A 19,045-nucleotide genomic window follows, 5' to 3' on the forward strand; every position below is an offset into this window, starting at 1 on the left:
TTACATGCTTGGTTACTCCCTCCGTTGGTTTTTGACAAAATGGGGAGGCACAATGTGGTTTGATCTATTTGGGTAATGAACGAGTGATAGATTGGCTCTTGGGGATTGATTTATGGCTCGATTGTCAGAATCTACTTCAGCTTTTAAAAGACATGGATCATTCAAAACAATAGGAGATGTGAATGAAATTAACCTCTATCATGAAGCATTCCGAATAATAATTTGATGTTTTATTCTTTTACTAGAAAGAGTTACTTTAATTCAACTTTAAAACAGAACACTGGAAATAATAACCACTTAGCATTGCATTGCAATTTGAATGTTCAATATTTGAACAGACAAGGTCTGAAATGCAGCGTGCAGAAGTCATGTCATCAAAGTCTATGCAATGAAGTCTTATCTATACCAGGGAACCAACAAAAAAGGAATATCCACTGTTGCTAAAATATTAAGTTGTTGATCATATGTACAAACACAAAGGAATTTCACAATCCTTTATTATCAGCATTTATTTGGCCCCCTCATTTTCAATTTCCCTTCTCATCTCATCAGTATGGAATAACCACACTCTGTATGAAGCTTGAGAGATGGTGCTTTCAAATTTTATTTAAAAAAAAAAAAAAAAATTGCCACCTTTAATCTTTTCCACTGTTGCAGACCGTAACAAGATTGGAACACTTCCTTCTACTATACCCAAATGCAGCAAAAGATGGAACCTGAACGTCAGGCCATGGGCTATGGAATTGTCACAAGCCTTGGATTGCATCTTTCCTACAAAAGCTTTAGAATCAGACCTCATCTCAAGGGCAGACCCCCATTATTTCTCTCATCTCCAAAATGAATATAATTGTTTTAAAGAGGAAACTCCTTCTGCAGAATATCAAGATTCCGAGCATCACAAGCTTCCATCATGTCATTCCGGGATGCGCAGCTGAAAAGGATGAAGAATATGAGAGGAGCACAAATTAAACAACAGGCAATAAAGTTTATTTTTCCATCAACATACCTAAGAGAAATTCTCAAATATTGCCAGGCATTATCTGCCTTTGGATTCATTGCAAGTGCCCGGACATAGTAACGAATAGAATCCTCATGCATACCCTGAATAGAAAAAATATGCTTACACTTCCATTAGTTTAAAATCCTGATACCCTGCATGATAATAAATGGCATTAAGCTTGGAACATTGAAAATGTTGGGGATGAATTTGTTTGTATATAGGGGTTGAAAATCTCCAACACATAAGATGTTCCACGCTTAGATAAAAAAGGGATATTTATCAAATTTACCCAGAATTAGAACAAGACAGTTGATTAGAGTAGTTAAATTAGTTAATAACTTGACATATATAATATAAATTAAAACCTAAATACCATAAGCAATGTCTTTTAATCCTTTTGAATTTCAACACTAAGTTAATTGGGAAGCAATGCTTCATGCTCAAGGAAAAATAAATAAATAAATAATAGCACAGTAAAGTATGTCCTGTTTGTCATATCAAAACAGTAAGAACTCCAGGAACCAAAATGGCTAGCTAGGTATTCTATCAGAGGGAATATCTGGACTGGATCAATCTGGTCAGTTTTACTAGGAATTTTTTTTTTTCTGGCTCTTCTGTTTTCCTTGGATATGTCATCAGCTCACTGTGTTCTAAATTGCATATATTTATGTCTCTATGTAAAATTAGGAGGACATCTTAGATTTTCAATCAATGACTGTCTTCAAATTTTACTGTTGTCTTCTTGGGGATTAAAGACTGCATTTGATAAACTTGTATGCTCTTGTATCATCAGCACATCAGATCTCCCGTTCCTTTTTAATGCACATCAACATTTAACACCTAACTATTGTTTACATCAAAATATCAGCTATTATGCTATCTGAGTGTTGTGAGGAATCTGCCTGCTTATATAAATGAATCATTGAAACCTCACGTTACTCTGATTCACATACCACAGGAACCACAAAGAACATAAAACATGTTGCAAATTGTAAATTCAACTTCTATGTAATGAAAGCCAAAGCTGGAAAACAGTATGAAGGATCAAGTGTAGGAACAAACCTGGTTGGCATAACTGATACCCATGTTCGCCCATGCACGGACATAATTAGGCTTCAAATCCAGTGCCTAGGAATCAGAGATAGAACAAAAAACGTTAGTTTAAAGTTGAAAATGATACACCTCAGAAAAGAAATAAGGAAACTTGATTATAGAAGTACAAGAATGCATGAAAGAAATGAAAGGTTATTATGCCAGTAGGAAATCTAATCACTGGTATGCTTATGCACATAAAATAAGGGCTAATGTCACTAATCTACCCTGAGGCTTGTGCCAAACACCTCTAAAAACCATTAGTTCGAAAATTTTGTAAAATACCTTTCTTACCCTTCTCATTTATTATTTTTACTCACCTCCCCTTCAATTTAAAATAAGGTAGGTATTTAACGAAATTTCATACTAATCATAGCTAAGTGTATTTAGTCCAAACCTGAAGGGAGGTGAATGAAATTTACCCCGTAAAATAAATACATGTGCTTAGCCCATTCAACATATATATCACAAATTAAATGGTGTTTGATTCTTCAAAATGCCAAGCTTTTTGAGGAGTTTCATACGCAGAATTCCATGACTCGTAGCCTTAATGCAGCATTTTTAGTTCTCATCCCTAAAAAAGGAGGGGCAGGTGACGTGAAGGACTTTAGACCAATCAGCCTGCTGGGGAGCCTTTATAAACCTCTTGCAAAAGTCCTAGTTAATAGATTGAAAAGGCTGATTGGCAAGGTGGTGTCAAACGGTCAGAATGCTTGTGTGGGAGGTAGACAGATCTTGGATGCTACTTTGATTGCAAATGAGGTGATTGATTCGAGGAAGCGTAATTCCACTGCAAGCTTAGTTTGCAAACTGGATATAGAAAAGGCTTACGATCATGTAAGCTGGAAGTTCCTTTTTTCAGCCTTAGAAAAAATGGGGTTCAACCCCAAATGGAGACAATGGATCCACTTTTGCATTTCATCTATGAGAATGGCATTTCTTGTTAATGGCAACCCCACAAATTTTTTATCGATCTCTAGATGATTGAGGCAAGGGAACCCTCCTTCACAGTATCGCTTTGTGTTGGTAATGGAAGCCCTCAGCAGCCTAATTGCAAAGGCTGAACAGGGAGGATTCATTAGGAGTTTCAAGATTGAGGGAAATGGGAAGAGTAGACTCAAGTTTCACACATTTTGTTTGCTAATGATACCCTTCTTTTTTTGCAATGATTATGTAGAGCAACTGAAATATTGGAAATGGGTTGTCATTTGTTTCAGATTGGTGTCAAGTTTGAAAATAAATTTGCAAAAAAAAAAGTGAAATTATTCTAGTAGAGGAGACAGAGGATGTAAATAGAGTAGCTTCTCTTTTTGGATGCAAAGTAGGAAAGCTTCCTACTTCTAATCTAGGTTTACCCCTTGGGGCCCCTAAGAAGCATTGTGGTGTATGGAACTCAATTGAGTAGAGATTTAAAAGGAAATTAGCTGCTTGGAAAAAAATAATACTTATCCAAAGGAGGAAGACTAGTCCTTATTAAGAGCACTCTTTCAAATCTCCCTATCTATTTTATATCCCTCTATGTAATTCCTAGAAAAATGAGAATTAGATTAGAGAATTCAAGGAGACTTTTTCTGGGGAGATTTGGAAGATGGGAGAAAGATCCACTTAGTAAAATGGCCTGCTGTGTGTAAGGCTAAAGATTTTGGAGGGTTGAGGCTAAGAAGATTGGACAGTCTCAATCAAGCTTTGCTAGGCAAATGGTTACGGAGGTTCTTTGTTGAGCGTGACAGCTTGTGGAGGAAGATCATTTGCGGAAAATTCAAGGAGATGGAGGGGGGTTGGACTACTAGAGGGAGGAGGGATTCCTTTAGGATGAGCCTTTGGAGGGACACTAGAAAAGCGTGAGAAAAATTCAGTGTCAAATCTTCTATCCATATAGGAAATGGTAGTCGTATAAGTTTTTGGTGGGACATTTAGGTGGGGGATTTTAAGCTGAAAGATGTTTACCCTACTCTTTTTAGGATAGCATCCCATAAAAATGCTACAGTTGCAGATTTATGGAAAAGAGAAGGGGACAAAGGGGGATGTTGGGAGGTCCAATTTAGAAGACCCTTCCAAGATTGGAAGGTAGAGGAGGTGACCCACTTTTTGGTATTTCTTTACCTGTTAAAAGTGCAAGAAGGTGAGGACACTTTATGTTGGAAAGAAGATAGGAAGGGAATCTTCAGTGTCAAGTCTTGTTATTGTTCTCTAAGGATGGAGAATAGTGTAGTTTTTCCTGGCAAGGTGATTTGGGGATCCTGTGCTCATCTTAGAACTTGTTTTTTTGCTTGGGAAGTTGTTTGGGGGAAGATCTTAATTGTAGATACTTTAATGAAGAGGGGATGGCAAATGGTCAACAGATCTAATCTTTGTAAAGATAGTGAACAATCAGCCGATCACATTTTTGATTCATTGTGCCAAGACAAGAGAGCTATGGACCTTTTTGTTAGCCCTTTTTGGATTTGTTTGGGCATTTCCAGACTCAATGAGAAGTCTCCTTCTACAATGGAAAGTTAAGGGGTTTCAAAAGAAAAAAAAAAAAGAGCAGTTTGGCGTTTGGCTCCCATTTGCTTATTTTGGTGTATTTGGAAGAAGCGCAATCAAAGGACCTTCAAAGATGAAAAGCTTTCCGACCAAAGATTAAAAGATCTCTTCATTCAGACACTTTTTGAACAGTCTAGGGATTCTTTGGAGTTAGAGCTCCTCTCTATTTTGAATTTCCTAGATACTCTTTATTGTGGTTAGCTTTGCTTTGCTTTGTTTGTTAGTGTAGTCCATCTTTGTTTGAGGTGTGCCTTGGGCTGTTTCTGTGTATACTGCCAGTATACGTAAGGCACGCCCCCTCCTTTTTGGCACTTCTTAATACATGATCTTGTTGTCTATCAAAAAATAAATAAATAAAAAATACAAGTGGCAGGCATAATGGCCAATAACATATGAAGGCCACAATTGAAAGTTTCCTGGAAGCATAATTGAATTCAATATACTGCAAGGGAGAATTCATGAAAGACCATATCCAGACTTGAAAAGGTGTTCCAAATAATTCCAGATGGAGAATAAAGAAACTGAATAGATGGGGCCACAGCGTTCCCCAAGGAACACAGGAACTTGAAAAAGGTTCTAATTTGATTGCTTTAGAAATGGAAGTAACTTCTTGAAATTTACCAATGTTCAACAAAATTTTTAAAACTAATTCTGTGTATATGCATAAAAGGTTCACTCTTTGGGCTAAACTTTTGGTATGAAAAAGTGGCAACCACCTGTAAAAGTTAAGGCATCAAAGATTAGACTCTAAGGCCCAAATTCTGATTTGGCATACTTTGGATGATAATTGGCCTAGTTGAGATTTTATATAATGCAAGGTGAATATACTTGGGCAGAAATCTACCTTGAATTATATAAAATCTCAACTAGGCCCATTATCATCCAAAGTATTCCAAATCATAGTTTGGGCCTTAGAGTCTAATCTTCTATATATATAAGTCCAGTCAAAGAGCCAGAAGCATTCTTACTTTCAAAGCCATTAATGTTTTACATTTTCAGGAGTCTTTTAACTTTGTTTATCAGTTCATGCTAATTTTTTAGTTTTATTACTGTGATTACTTCCAAGGAGTCTTAAGAGTTTAGGTTTGTAGCATATAAAGTTGGTCAGTCTATCTTCTAATAAATTGATGGCCGAAAAACACAAAACTTTCCAGCTTTTAATGATTCCATTGTGGAAAAGAAAATATGTTCAAAAACAGAAAAGTAATGCTGAAGCTAATGATTGATTCTGAAATGGACGAATATCGAGTGGCAAAGCTAACAACAGTTGCAGATAACATGAAGAATTCACCTCACATTCTTACTAAGAAGTTTTTCAATCAGAAAGCAAGGAAAATGGGGTTATATATTCTGTAATAATGAGAGAAGTGAAGAAGACAGCTGCTCATAGTGTTTCTTTTCTACATACAGAGGGGGATGGCTGAAGAACTTTTCAGATGTCGCTCCCAAAGAGCTACCTAATGAACATCCCCTACTGTGCACGTTGCAACATTTAGCATGCTATAGGGCGGCGGTGGACAAGTATAGCAAGTGGGCAGCTTTGGAAGAAACTAAGTGAAGACAAAAATCATGGGGAATTCTGGTTAAAGGAGAGGGGGATAGAAACACTAGGTTCTTCCATAAAATGGCCTCTGCATGCAATAGAAGGAATTACTTTACAAGGGTAAGAATAAATGGAGAGTAGTTTTCTGAGGAGGTAGCTATTAAGGGAGAAGGAATACAAAGCCTTTTATCCAAAGTAGAGGGGGTTAGAGACCTGATATCAGTGGTTTAAGTTTTGTAGCACTGGGGAGTGCAGATGTTAGGAGCTTGGAGCATCCATTAGTAGAGAGAGGGGGGGTGGGGGGATTCCTTGTTTAACTTGTGCAGGCACAAGCCTCCAGATCCAAATGGCTCCTCCATGGCTTTCTGGCAATTGAGTAGGGATTTTGTTAAGCAAGAGGTGATGGGTTTCTTTTGGGATCTTTTTCATAACAGCTCCTTAGAAAGAAGTCTTAATGCCACTTTTTTGGTCTTGATCCCTAAGAAAGGTGGAGCAAAGGATTTGAAGGATTTCAAACCCATCAGTCTAGTAGGGGGTTACATTAGCGAAGGTCCTGACAAATAGGCTTAAAAAGGTAGTTGGAAAAGTGGTGTCTAACCAAGGATGAAATATCGATTTTTACGGATATATTGGTAGTTGGATTTTATGAATATAGGGGGATATATTGGGAAATATCGGTGGATATTTTGACAAAAAATATCAACAAACAAAAATTTAATCAAAACCCCAAAAAATGAGAGAAAAACATTACTATGTATATTGAAGTTGTTTTAAGAAAGAAATTGAAGTTGTTTTAAAGAATAAATTGATATATTTATGATAAATTTATAACATTAGACAATAATATATTAAATTTGAAAACACATTAATATTAAAATGAGAATGTATTTAGTATTTTTTTTATTTAAAAATATTAAAAAAATATTTATAAATGTATATTTTTCTTGTATTTAATTATTGTATAAAATACATAATAATATAATTTTTTTTATTTATATATAAGCACAAAATATAATAAGGGGCAGAAAGCCACAAAGCATACAGGGAGTATACATAGCAACCTAAACCAAAAAACACAAAAAACAAACAACCTCACCAGCCCTTAAGTAGCCATTAGCCACTCCAAAAAGCCTAAGAGCGAAGAGGACTCCTCTTCCATATACACCCTAGCCCAACTCCACAAATTACAAATAAAAGAATTTTTGAGTTTCTGTATAGCTAAAAAACCCCCCCTAAAAGCTAATCTATTCCTTTCCCTCTATACCGTCCAAAAAATACACAACGGAATGGAATTCCAGATCTTTTTCCTCTTTTTCCCCACAAAAGGGCCCCTCCAACTAAGTAACACCTCTTTGACTATCTCTGGGAACACCCACTGAACCCCAAACAAGGCAAGGACGATCTCCCAAAGGACTCTGACCATTATATAGTGTAAAAGAATATGATTTACATTTTCCTCTTCACAACCACACAAAAAACAACGATTAGAGAGCTGCCACCCCCGTTTTTTAAGCCTATCCAAGGTGAGAATCTTCCCCCACGTGGCCTCCCAAGCAAAAAAAAACAACTTTGGTTGGGACCTTATCCACCCAAATGCACTTTTTCGGGAAGGCGGGGCCATTGGGAGCAACCAGCAAGTTATAAGCATCCCTAACCCCAAAAGTGTCATGACCCCCTCCTTTCCATAACACTGAGTCCTCTTCTGAAGAAATCCTGAAGTCCCTTAGCATATTAAACAAATCTCCAATCAAATCCAACTCCCAATCATTAAAATCTCTTGAAAATCTGAGATTCCAACCTCCTTGACCAAGGCTTGAGTCCCACACTTCATTGACCGTTGCATTCCTATGGACTGCCAAGGCACATAACTGGGGAAAATTTTGGGACAACGCCGCATGGCCACACCAATGATCAGTCCAGAACTTGACTTTAGTCCCCTTACCCACCTTGAACTCTATGTTATCCCAACACTAGTTAGCCTCCTTCAGCATCATCGCCTCGTCCTTCTGGCTTTCCTTTCCTCCAAAAGCAACACCCAAGCGCCGTAACGTCTCCGCCATTGAAGCCTAGCCACCCTTTACTCCTATTCCTCTCGGGATAAAGATGTTAAACCTTTTCTTCTCCAGCTCCACAACTCCTAGCCGAAGGAAGCACCCCCCCTTGTTTTCATTGCACACCAGCGAATAGGCCCTCCCTTTTTCCTTCCATTTTCTTTCCCATTTTCCAGTTCTCGTGTCCTTAATGCATAGAACCAGACATTCTACAAAGAGCCCTAGGCTCTCCGGTCCCAGCTTGATCCACGAAGAAATCCCTCTTTTCCTCTCCACAATCGTGGCTTGCAGTTTGCCTTTCTTCTCCTCTACCTCGACCTCGAAAGTCTTCGACTCCACTCCGAAGCTACTCTTCCTCAAGCTTTTCCGAGACCCTGAGAGGACATCGCCCTCTATACCCTCGCTCGCACACAGAAGCACTCGCTCTCCTCCGTCGCTCTCGCTCTCTCGAGCCCTCTATCTCTTGCTCTCCTTCATGTATATATGTATATATACACATACATATGTATATATATGTGTGTGTGCATGTGTGTGCACATGAATATAAAATATATTATTTATATATACATATAAATTACATGCGCATTTTTTGTATCAAAAGCACACTTGGTTCAGTGGCAAGGGCTCACATGCTTCACACCCGAGGACCAGGTTCAGGTGTGACCAGCTTCAAAACTTGGCCTTGCAGATTTTTGTGCCTTTCTTTCTTTAAGAAACAATCCCACATCAAATTCTCAAAGGAAACAAATGCCTTATTTAATAGGGCTGAGCATCAGCAGAGATCATCAGGCCACAATTGGGCCCTAATATTACATATTGTAGGACTTTTGAACTAGGCTGGGTTGTATCCTGCACGCCACAGCCCAATTAATTTTGCCATTAAATGGACAAATGGTGCTGACACTGAAAAATCAGCGATAATGCCAAGATGTTGCTAAAATATTGGGATATCGCCAAATTATCAGTGATGAATGGGGAAAAAATCAAAAACATTAGGCAAACAGTATCTCCACCCCATATCTCGTGTCGAGACCATCCGATACATGATTTTTCGGCAATATTTCACCAAAAAATTTCAACATGTTCGTCCATGTGTCTAACTACCAACACACACTTGTGGAAGGTAGACAAATCTTGGATGTCCTCATCTCAAATGAGGTCATTGACTCAAAGGATGAAGGGCAGCATCAATGGTATACTTTGTGAAATGGATATCAAAAAACCATATGATCATGTTAATTGAGACTTTTTAAAGTTGGTTTTAGAGAAGATGGGATTAAAGTAGAGATGGATCAGATGGTGCAACTCCATTGGAAAATTTTTAGCACTCATAAATGGGACTCCAACAGGCTTATTCCAAAGTTCTCAAGGGCTAAGGAAGGCCCATTTCCTTATTTGTTTATTTTGGCCATGGAGGCACTTAGCCAAATTTTGTTGAGGGTAAGAGAAGGGGGTTTCATTTCAGGTTTTAAGGTGAGTGGTGGAGGCAGCAATGGGCAAGAAATGATCCACTTGTTATATACTAACAACACTCTTGTTTTCTATGACACTAGGCAAGATCATTTGGAAGATCTAAGTTGGTCATTAATTTTATGAGTTTGAAAATTAATATGGAAAAGCACGAGCTCATTTCAATTGGGGTTGATAGCAATATGGAGATGTTAGCTGCTTTGCTGGTTTGCAGGGTAAGCTCCCTTATCTAGGCCTTTCGTTGGATCATTCGTTTAAGCCATCTACGACACAAGACTTGGAGAGGTTTTCAAAAGAGCCTCACTTTGTGGAAGGCAATATTAATCTAAAGGTCATAGAGTCACTTTGATTGGAAGAACACTTTCTAGTCTCCCAATTTACTTTATGTTCATTATCCCGAAAAAGGTGAGTCGAAGGCTCGAGCAAATCCAAAGAAACTTCCTTTAGTGTGGGGCATAGCTTGCAAAAAAACCACATCTTGTTTAGTGACCTATAGTTTTCTAGGTATTAGAAACCTCGTTGTTCCAAACAAGGCTCTTCTCAGTAAGTGGTGTTGGATATTTGCAACTGAGAGGCATTCTCTTTAGAAGCAAGTTATTTCTCAAAAATTTAGGGAAGGGGGATAGTGCTCAAGAGGGGAGAGATAATTATGAGGTGGGTGTGTTGAAAGCAATCAAAAAAGAATGAGAATCCATGAAGGGTAGAGTTCGCTTCTCTATTGGCAATGGAAGGGTCAAGTTTTGGAAAGATAAATGATATGATGACTCATTTTTGGAAGAATCTTTTCCATCGTCTTTCTCTTTTTTTCTTTTACCACAGACAAAAATGCATGGATTATGGATGTATCGAAGCAATATGGGGAAAGTGGTTGGTAGAGCCTCTATTTTCTAGCCAGTTTCATGATTGGGAGCTTGAAGTCTTGACAAACTTTTTCCAAAAACTCCAGGCTTGCTCAGTTCAGAGAGAGGAGGATGATGGTTCGGAGTGAAAGGAATCCAAGGATGGCAAGCTCTCCATTAAATCCTTCTACCTCTCTTTAATTAAAGGAAGAAGTAAGCCTTTCACCACTAGCTACGTTTGGAATTCTTGGGTTCCCACGAAAGTTAATATTTTTTTGCTTGGGAAACATCATGGGGCAGAATATTGACAATTGAGCAACATAAAAGGAGAGAATGGAGTATTCCAAATAAGTGCTACATGTGTAAAAAAGGACAAGGAATCGGCTAATCATTTGCTCCTCCATTGCCCTACATTTATTATTCTGTGGCAATTGATTTTTTTATGTTTGGTATGGTTTGTGTGATGGATACCTCAATGAGAACTTTGTTAAGCCAGCATGGCTCTTATGTAGGCAAGAAGGAAAAAAAAAAGGTAGGAGGGCAACTCCAGTGTGCTTCTTCTAAATGCTCCGAATGGAAAGAAACAGAAGGACCTGTGAAGATTAACAAAGAAACAAAACAAGCAATTAAACTATCATCTTGAATACTTTCGTGTAATGGATTAAATTGTTATGTTAGTCCCATGTCAGATTGGATTAGTTTTGAGTAAGGGGTGGCGGAGAGGGGATATTCCTTTTTGTTCCTCGATCTTCTTCTTGCCTATCCTTCGACACCATTTGTATATTTTGTGTGTACTATGTTACACCTCTAGTGCAAGCATTGTATGTTTTTCTTTATACATATTTATAGTCTTTCTTGTTGTCGATAAATAAAAATAAAAATAAAAATAAAATAAAATAAAAAAGCATTCGACATGCTATATATTTTATGGCAAGGTCTTAATTGCCTAATCTTCCTGCCTAAAGCATGAATCCAAGTGAGCATGCAAAGCGTAAAAGGTAAGTGGAGGAGCTGCTGTCTCATTTGTGAAAGTTTAAGCCTCATGCTGTTCCTGCCTTGCTAAAACCAAAAAGCAATGGCAGTTGGCACCTGTGTTGTGACATGGAAGTGACTACTGATGGTTGATTTAGTTGATCTAAAGTCACAGATATCTGTCTTGCAATCTGCCTAGATAAATTTTTGGAGGTCCTGGCCGTTGGGCAACCCTTTAGCAAATGCACCCCCCCACTCCCCAATTATTGCCCTAAGCAGGCATACTGAACACAAACTTAGAAGGTTTCTAAAATTTGATTGCTTTAGAAGCAGAAACAACTTCTTGAAGTTTACAAATGTTTAACAGAATTTAAAACTACTTCAGAATATATTTATAGAAGGTTTTGAACTTTTGCACTAAACTTCCTGTCATACTGGATCCTAGGTATTCTTATGCATGAAAGTGACTATTATTAATTGAGATTTTTTTTTTTTTGTTTGCTAGGTATAGTTAGTTGATTTATTTACTTGATATAGGTTTATATCTATATATACCCAGCCATATACCTTAACCAATTCTTGGAGGCCTTCAAAATTACTGCCCCAAGCAGGATATAAAACAGCAAGTAAAATAAGTAAATAATTACCAATCCAGTGCCCACTCTCAAATTATTTCCCCAAGTAAATAAAATAATTAACTATCTACCCATCTTCCCACTTGCCTGCCTACATATCTACCTATCTAATTATCTGTCTCTAAAAAAGAGAGCAACTTTTGGGGGTCCCAGCTGTTGGTGACCCTTGAGCAACCCAGTCCCTGCTCCCCAATTGTTAACCCAAGCAGGCATACAGAACTAACAAGTAAAACAAATAAGGTAAAATAATATCTAAACAGCAATCAATTTTTGGAGGACCTGGCTGTTGGTGACTCTTTAGAAACCCAGACCCAGCTCCCCAGTTGTGGCCCCAAGCAGTCAAGCAGAACTATCAGTAAAACAAATAAGGTCAAATTCCTTGAATGCTATTACATACATCAATTTCCTTTCATTATACTAATCCAAACTGCAAAGAATTTTATAATTACTAAGCCTTGCTTACTGGATGCCTGCTAATTAGGGAAGCCACTAAGAAGTTTAATGTGCTTTCCTAGCATTTAGATAATTCCATTTGCTTTTCCTAATGCTTCTTTAATAGATTTAGGATTTTGATTAATGGCTTTTATTCTGTTCTAATCATTCTAGAGGCTAACCTTTGTGTTCAGACTCCAAATGTTCTATAAATACAATAGATTTAATTAAGTTTAATGTGTCTATCAACAAGACCAATTGGAGTACAAAAGTAATTGTGTGAGGCCTACCTGTTGATAAGCTAATATTGCATCTGCGCTCTGAACACTGTTAGCTTGTGTTGCACCAAGCTTGTTCCAAAGGGAGTAATCACGTGGCTTGAGTTTCAAAGCCGTCTGAAAGGATGCAATAGCTTTGTCATATTCTCTGGATAAATTATACAGGACACCAAGTACTATGTGGACGTCAGCATCCTCAGGTGACATTTGAGCAGCATCATTGAATAATCTGACAACCTAATACCAAAAAAGAGAGGATGGGAAAGGTGTTAAAAGAGTGATAAAAGCATTTAAAGTTGTCCCCAGCATAGCTGGCCTTGATACATATTTATCTTCTAAGATCCACAAAGAGTCATCACTACCAAATGCATACTGTCTAGATGGAAAATTAAGAGTGAGAGACAGATACTAATCTAGCTAATGGAGAATCAAATATTTTTTCATAGTTGTGAAGGTCACCTATATACATGCACACACAAAAAGGAAACATAGGCCAATTTTCTTTGCATTTTTGCCTATCGAACCATCTAGTGGAATTTCTGCCTCCAAGATATACAAACATTCATAAAATAATAGAGACTTCCATAAAAGGCCCCATATCCACCCCCAAAATAATATTATTAAAAAGTCCAAGACAAATGTCTTCTAATCCTAAAGTTCCTTTTTAATAGACTAGACATGTGGAGGCTTCAATTTCCATACAAACTGCATGATCGGTTATATGCCAGGTTCTTGTTCTTTCAAAGATTTAGCCTTAATTTATTTTCAATATGGATTTTTAACAGATTCACAAAGGGTTAAAAATCATAACTTTTTTCCCTCTCCCTTCAAGTCTTCACTTTTTGGATTAACTGAAACAGCCAGACCACGGCAAGTCCAGTTGGAATTATTGGTTTTTTTTTTTATATAGGCAAGCAAAAATATTATTAAAAATGCTGAACAAAAAAAGGATGCAGCAAAGCATCCAAGGAATATACAAAGGGTGACAAATGACAAAGAAATAGAACAGAGAAACGAAAAAGAAAGGAAAAAAAAAGAAAAGAAAAAACCGTCCCTTCCATTAACTAGTACTCAACCAATCAACAAGACAAACAAAGACATGAAAGCCTCATCTACGAACTTTCTAGTCCAAAGCAAAGATCAAAGTAATAAGTTTTGGAGAGCCTGATCCCGTTGTTCCACATTTTCAAATAATCTGCAATTTCTCTTCTTCCATATGGTCCAGAATGAGCACATCGAAGCAACTCCCCATCCCTCCAACATTTCTTCCTCACAAAAGTCTCATCCCAACTTAACAGAGTCTCTTACTGAAGAAGGCAGCATCCACTTTACATCAAATGAAGAAAAAAATAGATTCCACAAGATCCTTGTTTTAGGGTGATGAAGAAAGATGTGATCAGCTGATTCTACTTCTCCCTTGCAAAAATAACATCTATTTTGCAAAATCCATCCTCTCTTTTTAATTGATCCAAAGTCAAAATCCTTCCCCAAGCTACTTCTCGAGCAACCCAGTTTTGTTGAACCTTTGAGTCCCAAACTACTTTTACAAGAGAAGTTCCTCCACTCTCATGCGCCATATAACAAATAGAAGGGTTTTTTAATTGAGAATTTTTCATCCTCGGAATCCAACCAAAAACAGCCTATCCACCCCATCTCTCTTCACTGATCTCTCTTGAAGCCTCACAAGAAATGCCTCAGCACTTTTCAACATTTTCTGTCTTTCATTGTTGTTGTCATTGCCAATTGCCCTATGCATATGCTTTTCTTTTCTCTTTTTTCTGTCTGTTGTTGTATTGTACATTTGTGACTTGTGTGTGTGTGAATGCATCCAAACTGGGCTGCTAGACAGTCTCCAAATTTTAAGCCTTGTTTGGAACAGCTTGCTGTGGGCTTCAACAAGAAGTTGAAGCTGAAGTCATGATTGCAAAGGGACCACCTTAGTATTATGAAAAATTCATTAAACATGAAACTTCTTACCACATAAAAGAGTTTCAATGAGAAGGAACATTAACCTTGCCTTTGGGTCAAACTCGTTTTCAAGCCAAAAGTTCTTGTGCTAAAATGATTTAAAAACATGCTTTTATTGAGCTTAAAAAAGAGCTTTTAGCCTCAAAAAATAAAATCCAAATAGGGCCTTATATTTTTCCAACATAGTGATTCCTCTCTATTGTGTATCCCAGATTCCTAGAAATACTAATAGAACTTAAACAAGTGTAAATCATGAAAGAGGACAAATCTCAATGAAGACTATTGATGCAGGATCATTCAAGAAGTATGCTAAAGGTCAGACCATCTAATGTAATAAAGATAGAATTGGTTTAGAATTAGGAATTCAATTTAGATTGTATTACCATGCATTTAAGCTCCCTATTCTGCTTATGCTGTATATATGTTTTGATTGGGATATGATTATAATAGTTTCCTACTTTATTTAGGCTTCTGGTTTGTTTTCTTGAGTTTATTCCAAGCATAATTTTTTATTCCTTTCTTTATCCCCCTCTTTCCCATTCTTTTCCACTGCCTGACTATTACCATTTCATTGCACATATTCACTAACATTATGATTTGAGACAAGCCAAATAATTAACAATAGTTTTTTTTTTTTTCTTATCAAAAACAAACATATGTATTAATTAAAAAAACATTAGAAGGATGAGAAGTCCTCCCCAGGATGTACATACCTGATCAAAAGAGCTAAGAAAACCACCGCTAAATAAAGAAGGCTATACAAAAAAGACAAAAGGCCTATACAAGTATAACCACTTTAGACCCTATATATCCAAGCCTATGGTGTACAAATCGAAAGCCAACTAAGCTGAATAACACTCAAAGGATAGGGTTTAAAAATGTTTGTACAGTAAGTCCAAAAAGAAACATAAAAGTGAAGGAAATCCCACGACTCTAGCATCCTCCAAGTGTCCTAAAAAATCCTTGCATTCCTCTCTCTCCACACAATCCACAACAAAGAGAAACACGCGATCCTCATAGAGATCACCACCATATCACAAATATTGTCTAGCGGAACCCACTTCATCCCAACTTGTGTAAATATCCTATGCCATAATCCCAAAGTAATCGGATAATGCAAGAATAGATTATCAATCATCTCACTACTCCCCCCACAAAGGATACATCAATCAGGGTTAAGGGCTTTGAAAGGCCTTCTCAACTGTAGCATGTCGTTGGTATTTACCTTCCTATGTGCCACTAACCATGCAAAGGCTCTGACCTTAGAAGGGACTCTTGATCTTCACAAAAAATTAGTTGGGCAAAAAATAACAGAATATGACAAAACGGATAAGGCTCAAAAAAACAATTTTACTGAAAAAACTCCTAAAGAAGACGACACCTAAGCTTTTGCATCTGGAATAGAAGGAGTTAAGTGAATATTGGAAAGTAAGGACATTAATCTTTCAAAATCCACAATCTCTGCATTAGTTAGATTGCAACAAAAAGAAAAATCCCAAGACAAAGAGGTGTTATTACCCAGGATGGCTGAAATATGACAGTTTTTAGTAGTGGTGACTTTGAAAAGACTTAGAAATTGTAAACACAAAGATTGGTCTCCCCCACCACAAATCTTCTCAAAAACGAATTCTAGACCCATCACCCACCACAAAGCGAGTGTGTAGAAAACACTTAGCATATTTGCCTTCCAACCTAACCAAATGATCCTTTTTACCTTCCCCACAACCTAACCATAAAAAATCTTTTTGTAATTTCTCAATCCTCAAAGCTATTGAAGTTGGGGTCTTGAAAAGAGATGGGAAGTAGCTTAGGATATGCGACAAATAAGATTGAATTAGGGTGATTCTACAGCCAAAAGATAAGAAAGCTTTTTTCCAACCATCCAACCTCCTAGAGACTATATCTAGCATGGGGTCCCAAAAGGAAAACGATTTTGAGTTCCCCCTAAAGGGAGACCCGGGACAGGAGATTGATTACTTTTCCGAAGAGCAATGGGTAAGTCAGCAGAAAGAGGCAGAGCCGAGACAGGAGGAGCAGAAGGGATAGGAAATGAGTCAACAGGTACCTCGGCCAAAGAAGGAGGAACAGCGACACGATGACGGCGATGATAAACTTGAAGTGGGCCAGAAGGCACTGCATCAAGTGGGGAGATAATGGGAAGGGATAAGACTTCAGGAACTGGAAGAGACTCAGAGGTGGAGAAGAATGGTGAGTCCTCAAAGAAGGTGACATCAGCGGAGAGAAAGTAGCGATGAGTCTTGGAGGAATAACAATGATAACCCTTTTGAAGTCTGGAGTATCCCAAGAAGATGCATTTTGTGGCTTTGGCAGAAAGTTTGTCCTGTCCAGGAGTGAGAATATGAACAAAGCAAGTACAACAAAAAACACGAGGAAGAAAATAAAGTGGTTGGTCAGGGAAAAGAAGAGAATGAGGAATCTGATCGTGTAATACACATGAGGGCATACGATTAATCAAATAACATGTTGTAAGAACAATGTCCCCCCAAAAACGAAAAGGAACATTACTATGGAGAAGGAGAGTATGAGCTATCTCAATAAGATGTCGATTCTTACGTTCAGCTACCCCATTTTGTTGAGGAGTATGAGCACAAGAAGACTGATGAAGGATCCCATGTTGGGACATAAATGAAGTAAATGCTGCAGAAAAATATTCCCTGACATTGTCACTGCGTAACACATAAATAGAAATATTGAACTGAGTTTGGATTTCAGCATAAAATTTCTGGAAAATAGAGATTAACTCAGCTCGATTTTTCATTAAAAATAACCAAGTACATTGAGAATAGTCATCAATGAAAGTGACAAAATACTGAAATCCTAAAGTAGACGCGGTCTGACAAGGACCCCAAACATCAGTGTGGACAAATTCAAAAGGAGACTTTGCCCAATTATTCAAACGCTTTAGGAACGAGACACGAATATGTTTCCCAAGCTGACAAGACTCGCACACAAGCGACAACAAAGATGAAAAACGAGGGACCATTTTTTGGAAATTGGATAGACTAGGGTGGCCCAGGAGACTGTGGATGAGGAGGGGAGCATCAGTGGAAATGCAAACTACAGGAGTTGAAGGCGAGGTGTGGTGATAGAGGCTTTGAGACTCACGTCCTATGCCAATCTTCTTCCCCGTACTCCAGTCCTGCAAGGTCACAAATTTATCAGAAAAAGTAATAGAGCAGTTAAGAGTACGAGTGATTTTGCTGATGGAGATAAGATTAAAGGAACACTCAGGAGCATAAAGGACAAAAGTGAGAGGTAGAGAAGGGAGAGGATGTGCCAAACCAATGCCTTTAGCCACAGTTTGAGAACCATTAGCTAAGGTAACAATAGGTAAGGCAGAGGTAGTAGTAATAGAAGAGAAAAGATCCTTATTACCAGATATGTGATCAGAAGCGCCAGAATCTAGAATCCAAGGTCCAAGAGAAGATGTGTGGGTAAGACAAGCAAAAGCATTACCAGTTTGGGCAACAGAAGTAATAGCAGCTGACTTGGTGGCCGGATAACGGAGATAGTCGTCATACTCACTGTCAGTGAGGGAAATACCCTGAGATGTGGAGGAGCTTGGAGGCTGAGGATCAGATGACTGGGCCACGTGGGCAGTGCGGGGAGGCCGCCCATGTAACTGATAACACCGATCACGAGTGTGGCTAAGCTTGTTACAATAGGTGCAATGAGGACGTTGACCTCTACCTCGGTTACCACTGTGTCCTCCTCGAGAGTTAGTTTGAGAAACTAACACAGAAGAATCTGAAGTGTTATCAGATGGCAAAGTCTGAGTGGAGGAGATACGGAGGAGGCGAGCAAACACATCATCCAAGGATGGAACGGAGGAACTGTCAAGAATCTGATCGCGGACGGTCTCAAGATCTAGACGGAGGCCAATAAGCGTAAGAACCATGAAGAACTTGTCAATCTATGTTCGTTGATCCCCAACATTAGTAATAAGAGGCATCACGGTCAAGAATTCCTCCTTAAAAGAGGCAATCTAGCCAATATATGTAGATAAATTCATGTCTTGTTGTTCGACATTGACAATAGAAGAAGTCACCTTACAAAGACGTTGGATATCATTCGTGTATAGCCCTTTCGCCTGATTCCAAAATTTAAAGCATGTTTTGTAGGCCCGAAGATGAAGCAGAATCTTAGGATCAACTGATTGCCATAACACACTACATAACTGTGCATCTATCTTCCTCCATTGTACTCTGTCAACCTCAG

The 19,045-nt window shown here is 38.1% G+C and overlaps 1 protein-coding gene across 2 annotated transcripts in view; it reads right to left on the reverse strand.

The window, feature by feature from the left end:
* Positions 1 to 384: 384 nt before the first annotated feature.
* The window catches only part of LOC100251495 (peroxisome biogenesis protein 5), a 44,578-nt gene continuing 25,917 nt past the window's right edge, over positions 385 to 19,045 (reverse strand). For both annotated transcript variants that reach the window (XM_010646403.3, XM_010646404.3), the window contains exons 12-15: positions 12,851 to 13,075; positions 2,063 to 2,128; positions 1,007 to 1,101; positions 385 to 931 (exon numbers count right to left, since the gene is read on the reverse strand). In XM_010646403.3, coding sequence (XP_010644705.1) covers positions 853 to 931; positions 1,007 to 1,101; positions 2,063 to 2,128; positions 12,851 to 13,075 — 465 coding nt within the window. In that variant the 3' untranslated portion in view covers positions 385 to 852. The remainder of the gene's footprint in view (positions 932 to 1,006; positions 1,102 to 2,062; positions 2,129 to 12,850; positions 13,076 to 19,045) is intronic.

The sequence above is a fragment of the Vitis vinifera genome, chromosome 19, assembly GCF_030704535.1.
Source record: "Vitis vinifera cultivar Pinot Noir 40024 chromosome 19, ASM3070453v1".
In the NCBI taxonomy this organism is placed as follows: domain Eukaryota; kingdom Viridiplantae; phylum Streptophyta; class Magnoliopsida; order Vitales; family Vitaceae; genus Vitis; species Vitis vinifera.